Raw genomic sequence first — 6093 nt, forward strand, 5'->3', positions numbered from 1 at the left:
GAAAAAAAAACTGTTCAGTTTTCAAAGGCAAAAACGGCCGCCTACGCCCTCCCCTGACAGTGACACTTTTTCGATATTGAGGTGTGTGGGAGGGGTACGGTGGGGGCGGCATGGAGGGGGAGAGGAAGAGCAAGGGCGAGAGAGGGCAAGGGACTGGGCGCTGGCATACCAGGGGGGGCAGGGTGGTGGGCGGCGACCGCCGCATACCGTCCTACGGCGGGGACTATCGCTACGCCAGGGAAGACAAGGGCGTCGAAGTGCAGCTGCTGCTGTTCGAATCGTTCGGCGGGTTCGGAAAGGGGGTCCGTGAGATCCTCCGGAAGGCGGCGAACGTGCTACAGAACAAGCTGACGCGGGCCCAGTACCTCGATGAGGTGACTTGGACCACCAAGAGCTGGCTGGGGCTGCAGAAGCAGCGCATCTCAGTCGTTCTTCACACGGCCATCGCAGAGCAGGTCGTGAATGAGCTTGCCTGTGGCGGGGGTGGGCGGGTGCACGGAGCTAAGTGCCTCGCCACCCTCGCAGGAGTCGCTTAGGCGGCTCCCGTGGTGTACCTGTGTTAGTGCCAGTGCGCGCCAGTCCCGTGCCCAGTGTTGTGCGACGGAGTTTTGTTGTAAAATATTCTTTTTTCGCATAACAGGAGCATTTGAGCCCGAAGGACATCCCGCATACCCGACTGACGTACCTGACGGATACCTGGACGGCATGGGCAGGACGGGTGCTAGGACGGGGCTGTGCTCACTGCTCAAGCCTCCAGGGATAAAAAAAAAGGTGGCTGGGCTCGTGGCCCAAGATGTACAAGAGGGACAGGCACCAATGCGGCCGCCCAAGCTCACAGATAGCCCCCTTGGGTGGCGGCGGCGGGCACGCGCCATATTGCCGCAGGCATCAATGCGGCCGCCCAAGCTCACAGGTGGCCCCCTTGGGTGGCGGCGGCGGGCACGTGCCATTGCCGCACGCCAGGCAGCCGCAGCGATCGACGGCCGCCCACGCTCGCGCGTCCATGTAGTGGATTGCCAGGCTGGTCGCATCGCACCACCGCTGCAGTCCACCGCGGCCGCTGATGTCGTGGAAGCGCTCGTCGTCGAAATGTCGGATGTCGAGCGCCGCTGTCCACAGTCCGGCGGTGGCGTCGGCGGGCCAGATACGACGAAATGGCAGGCGGCTGTGCGCCACCCATTCGGCCACATCACGAGAGTAGACCCACCCGAGGCCCGACGGGTAGGGCAGGAAGAGAAAGAGGCCCTCGGCGAAGCTCGGGCGGAGCGATTTGGGCAGCATGCAGAGCCACAACGACTCGTTGCGCTTCAGCCCGCCCGCACGCAGCCTCTGCACGTCGTCATTACGGCACCCGCGCACGAACCGACCCCAGATGAGGTGCGATGTCGGGATCGGCTCGGCGCGGATCGCGCGGAGCAGCGCGTGCACCCGCACGTACGTGTCGTCGTGGATGCGCATGATATAGCCCGCACGCGGGTGCGCCTCAATCGCCCAGCGGAGCAGTGCGAGCAGCTTGCTGGCCTCGGGGTCCGAACGGCTGCGCGCGGGCACCGCGCCCCCCGGGACAAAGCCGTCGGAGTCGCTACAGTTGGCCACCAGTATGTCGCCGTGACGCCGCATCTCGGCCCTCACGGAGCGGCGCAGGAGCGCGCTTGCGGCGGAAGAGCCGCCACCACCGCTGCCGCCGCCGCCGCCGCCGCCGTGGCCGCCGCCGCCGCCACCACCACCATTGCCACCCATGCCCAGCGCATCTGCACCGAGGACGAACGCGAGCGCAACGCGCTTTGCTAGGTGGTACGACGGGTAGGCGAATGTGAGTGTGTGCAGACCGTGGCGGATCGCGTCGCGGCGCTCCACGTGCGCTGCGCGTCCAAGCACGCCGATGACGAGCTCCACGCGAGATGTCGCGGCGGTGGTGTGGGAGGCAGTGGGCGCAGTGGGCAGGGGCTTGGTGCCGTCGTCGTCGTTAGCGGGTGCAATGCGGCGTGTCGCGGGCCCCGCAGCCCGCAGCGGTGACATGGCCGCGCGACGCATCGGCCACTCCGCCCAAACCCTGCCGCGCAGCGAGCGGTTCGACGCCGCCTCGGCGGCACGGCACGCGACGCGCGGCAACTCGCATGGCGCCATTGCTGCATAGCGGGCATGCTCGACGGCGTGCGGCGCGCCGGCGTCGACTGCGCGACCGCCGGTGTTCCCAGGGAAGCTCCAGGCCGAGCCGTGCAGCAACTTGGCGCCCGAAGTGAGCGAGGCGGCGGACCCATCGTAAAGCGAACCGCACGGCAGCACCAGCTGCGCGCGCTTCGGCAGAAACCGCAGCGCCGACAACTGAATATTCCACGTGCACGGCAGCTTTGCCACCATGGCTGGATGGCGCGCGAACGCCGCATTGAACCAGTCCTGGTCGCCAAACTCGAGGCGCGCGGATGGGCCAGCTGCGCCGAGCGCGCGCCACACCGCGTGGCTACTCACGTTGAGCCAATGCTGGCTGCGCGCGCGGGCGAGGTCCATCAGGACGAGGCCGCCATTGTACGGTGCCGCGGCGTACGGCCTCAACCAATACTGCGGCTTCCACTTGCGCAGACGGATTGCGTCGAGCGCCATGCCGAAGGCGATTGCTGACGAGGCGGCGCGCGCAGTCTCAAAGACGGCCCATAGTTCCGCCACGTCGGCTCGCCACAGAACGTCGGCGTCGACGGCGACAAGCGAGATCACGTCCGCTGGCAGCACGTGCGGCAGCGCCACCTTGACAAGGGTTGAAAAGTCGAGAGCGCTGCGCTGAAGTAGGGCTGAAGCTGAGGCCGGCATCAGCTGCGCCACCGTCTGGAAGACCATTGCGCGCGTGTGAAGCTTGCAGCGCAGCCACGCGCCACCGCATGCGCTCGCGAGAAACTCTGCAAGAGTGGTATCGCTGGCCTCATCCGCCATCACGTGGATTTGAAGAGGCGACGGCCAGCTGTAGTGGTGGAGCAGCGACTTTATCATGACGATTGCCTGCGCGGCGGAGGCGTTGCCGCAGCCAGCGGTCCAAACGTGGAGCGGCGTTCCTCTCGCGTGATCCTTCAACCCTACCATCGCCTACGCCACACCGGGCCCCCCCCCCCCCCCGGGGGGCCCCCTTCCAAGCATGTTCCTCTGGGACCTGGTTTCCGGCTCCTACTCGAGTAGCCAGATAGGGGTGAGTGCGTTGGCCTGTCCGAGGGTTTCCTCTCGCACCCTACCTGGTTTCCTTTCCGTGTTTCCTGCTCGTTTCCCTACAACACCCTCTAGTTTCCTCGGGAAACCCCGGGGAAACTCCGTGGAATTCGTCATTTTGGGGGGGCTCTGAGCCGTGTCTGAGGCTGTTTTGGGGCCAAAATCGGCAAAATACCGGGTACTTTGCGGGTATACCTGGAAAACCCCGGTATACCTGGAAAACACCTGGGTATCGTGCCGGCAGGATTGCCGTCGGAACTAGCGTCGGAAGGCCGCCGCCGCTCGAGGACTTCATCACGGGCTGAGAGATTCATCAATGGCAATGGGGCCACACGCTCGGGGGCCTCTCTGCTTTTCGGCGCAGCTACGGCGATTCACGAACATCGGTGCGTGTGGCGTTGGCGAAGGCCGAAGCCATAGGATACGTATACGTTCGTCCCGCCCGTGGGCACTTAAAGCCGTATAGAGCCTTTTGAAACGATAAAGCATAAAGATAGCCGCCCATGGATGTGAGGACGACCCCGGCTAGAAGTCGCCGACCACACCCACATAAAGTACGTTAAGAACCCAGCCTGCACAAAGATCGCACGGGCGGGGAGCTGTTCCTTTTTATACCCTCTCCTATATAGTAAAGGTGTCCGTTTTATTTAGCCCATACGGCTCTCTCTACTCGCTTGGCTTTATGCGCGCCGCAGAAAGAATTTTACAACAAAACTCCGTGCGCAGAAAGAACACCCCTCTGTTCTGTCGGGAGCGTGTCGGAGCGCGGGTACTACACAAAGGCGCGGAAGGGCTCAAAAGAGATGCTGTGATGCATCCCTTCCTAGGAGGGAGAGTGTGAAGTGTGAGTGATACGGACAGGAAAGTGAGTGCGCCATGAACGTGTAAGAGGACGAGAGAGTGCTCTCCTCCGCAGCCCCGCAGGCGGCAGGGCCTCCCTGTTGCTCTCTGCCGTACCGCGCGCCCTGGCCGCCTGGCCGGGGCCGGAGGGGCTTATAAAGCCGTAGACTGCCCCACGTGTGGGGCAGGAGAGGCTCAGTAGAGCCTGATGCCGCGCTCCTCGCACACATCCACCAGCTCAGGCTGCTCCTCATTGTCCACGCGGAGCTCCTGCACGCGAGGGGAGGCGCGATGAGCATTGGGCGGGGGAGGGGCGAGTGGCGAGGGGGGCGTCTCGCGCCTTCAGGCTCGGGGCGGCCCCCTCCTTGAGGGCAGCGGCAAGCGCCTTGCAGCCCTCGTCGCCAATCTCGTTCTCGTGGAGAAAGAGCTTCTCGAGCCGCGGCGCTGCCCCCTCCTTGCCGAGGGCAGCGGCCAGCGCCTTGCAGCCCTCGTCGCCAATCTCGTTGTTCCAGAGAGAGAGCGTCTCGAGCCGCGGCGCTGCCCCGCTCGCGAGGACCTCTGCCAGCTGCGCCGCCTCCGCGTCGCCCCAGCCGAGGTGGCGGTAGAACAGCTTGGTCGCCTTGCCAAACTGCTCCTCGAAGACGGCCTCGTACAGCCCCTTCACCAGCGGCTTGTCGTCCTTGCCGTTGGTGAAGCTCTTCGTCTCCAGCTCCGCCGCGAACGCAGACGGCAGCAGCGGAGGGCGCCGGCCGCCGTCCTGGGTGCAGTCGTCGACGAGGCTGTGGTTTTTGTACTCCTTGCCGTCGCGCATCTTGCCGAGGTCGAGCGAGAGGGCGCCGGCCTTGGTCAGGCTCGCCCAGCTGCTCTCTGTGAAGCACCAGCCGCGGTCAAAGTACTTGGCCACGTTGGTGCCCTCGGCCTGGCCCTCTGCCTTGTGGCCGTCCGGGAAGGAGGTCAGCCGCAGCACGTATGTGTGCGGATGGGAGTAGAGCGTGCCGAGGCAGCCCAGCCCCTGCTTGAAGAGCGCGTTCTGCTCCTCGGTGCGCATGACGCCGTTGGCCGGGTCGGGGTGCTGGTGCAGCGAGCCGAAGTCCAAAAAGACGCCGAGCCGTGCGCCATAGCAAGTAAGGGCCTTGAGCGCCCTCGCGACGCGGGCGAGGTTGGCTCCGATCGGGTCGGGGTGGTCCTTGGTCAGCCATGGGTAGGAGAGCGCGGCGATGGGAAGGTGAGCCCCGTGATACTCAAGGTAGGCGAACGCCTCGACGAGGTCGGCGAGGGAGAGAAAGGCCTCTTTGGGCAGCGCCTGGCGGTGGTTGAGGACGCCGCCCGCCTCGGCGTGGCTGATGATCCACTGCGCGTCGAGGAGGGCGACGGCGCCGCTCGCGAGGACCGGCTCCAGGTCGCCGCCACCGAGCTTGCGCCACCGCTGCAGCTTCTCCTCATAGGTCAGGTCCGACTTGCTCGTGCCGCAGCCCATTGCGAATTCGGCTGCTTCAAGCCGTGGCGCTCAACAGCGGCTTGAGCTCACCAGCGGCAAGAGCCAAACCTGGGGTCTCGACGGGCCCCCGGGGGCGACGGGGGTGCTCTCCGGCCGCGGCGGCCGAAAACGGGGACCTCTAATAACTAGGTCTAACTTTGAAGTGATCCACTTGATCCAAGGGTGCCATTGTGCTCTACTACAAAAGTTGTGTAAGATGCCCAAGTCTCAGACGCTGGGTCCTTAGCGGAGCTGAGTTCTGACGGTGTGAACACGAGCAACCGGAGTGACGACCGGGACCGGGCCGCACGCCGGGAGTGCCCCCGACTAGCAGTGACGGGCGCGGACGAGCGAATGAGAGGTCGCTATCTGTGGAAGATGTGTTGTTAGGGACTAGGACTGCCTATCTCTCGCTGAACGCTGAAAGGAACCTCTCATTCGCTCGTCCGCACCCGTCACCGCTCACGGAGTGCTCCGCGTGCCGCACCGGCCGCCGCCGGCCGCCGGCCGCTCACGGTAACGGAACAGTCTTACTACTCCACAACGTCGAGCTGGATCAAACTGAATAGTGCTCCTGAAAGCCC

At 64.9% G+C, this 6093-nt stretch overlaps 1 protein-coding gene across 1 annotated transcript; it reads right to left on the minus strand.

The window, feature by feature from the left end:
* Nucleotides 1-422: 422 nt before the first annotated feature.
* EMIHUDRAFT_108928 (hypothetical protein) lies at nt 423-2982 on the minus strand (the record flags this gene model as incomplete). The annotated part of the gene is made up of 2 exons (XM_005791772.1): nt 423-472; nt 912-2982. 2 exons carry the CDS (start codon nt 2980-2982, stop codon nt 423-425), a joined length of 2121 nt encoding a protein of 706 aa, XP_005791829.1.
* Nucleotides 2983-6093: the final 3111 nt, after the last annotated feature.

Source organism: Emiliania huxleyi (genome assembly GCF_000372725.1).
Source record: "Emiliania huxleyi CCMP1516 unplaced genomic scaffold EMIHUscaffold_110, whole genome shotgun sequence".
In the NCBI taxonomy this organism is placed as follows: Eukaryota; Haptophyta; order Isochrysidales; family Noelaerhabdaceae; genus Emiliania; species Emiliania huxleyi.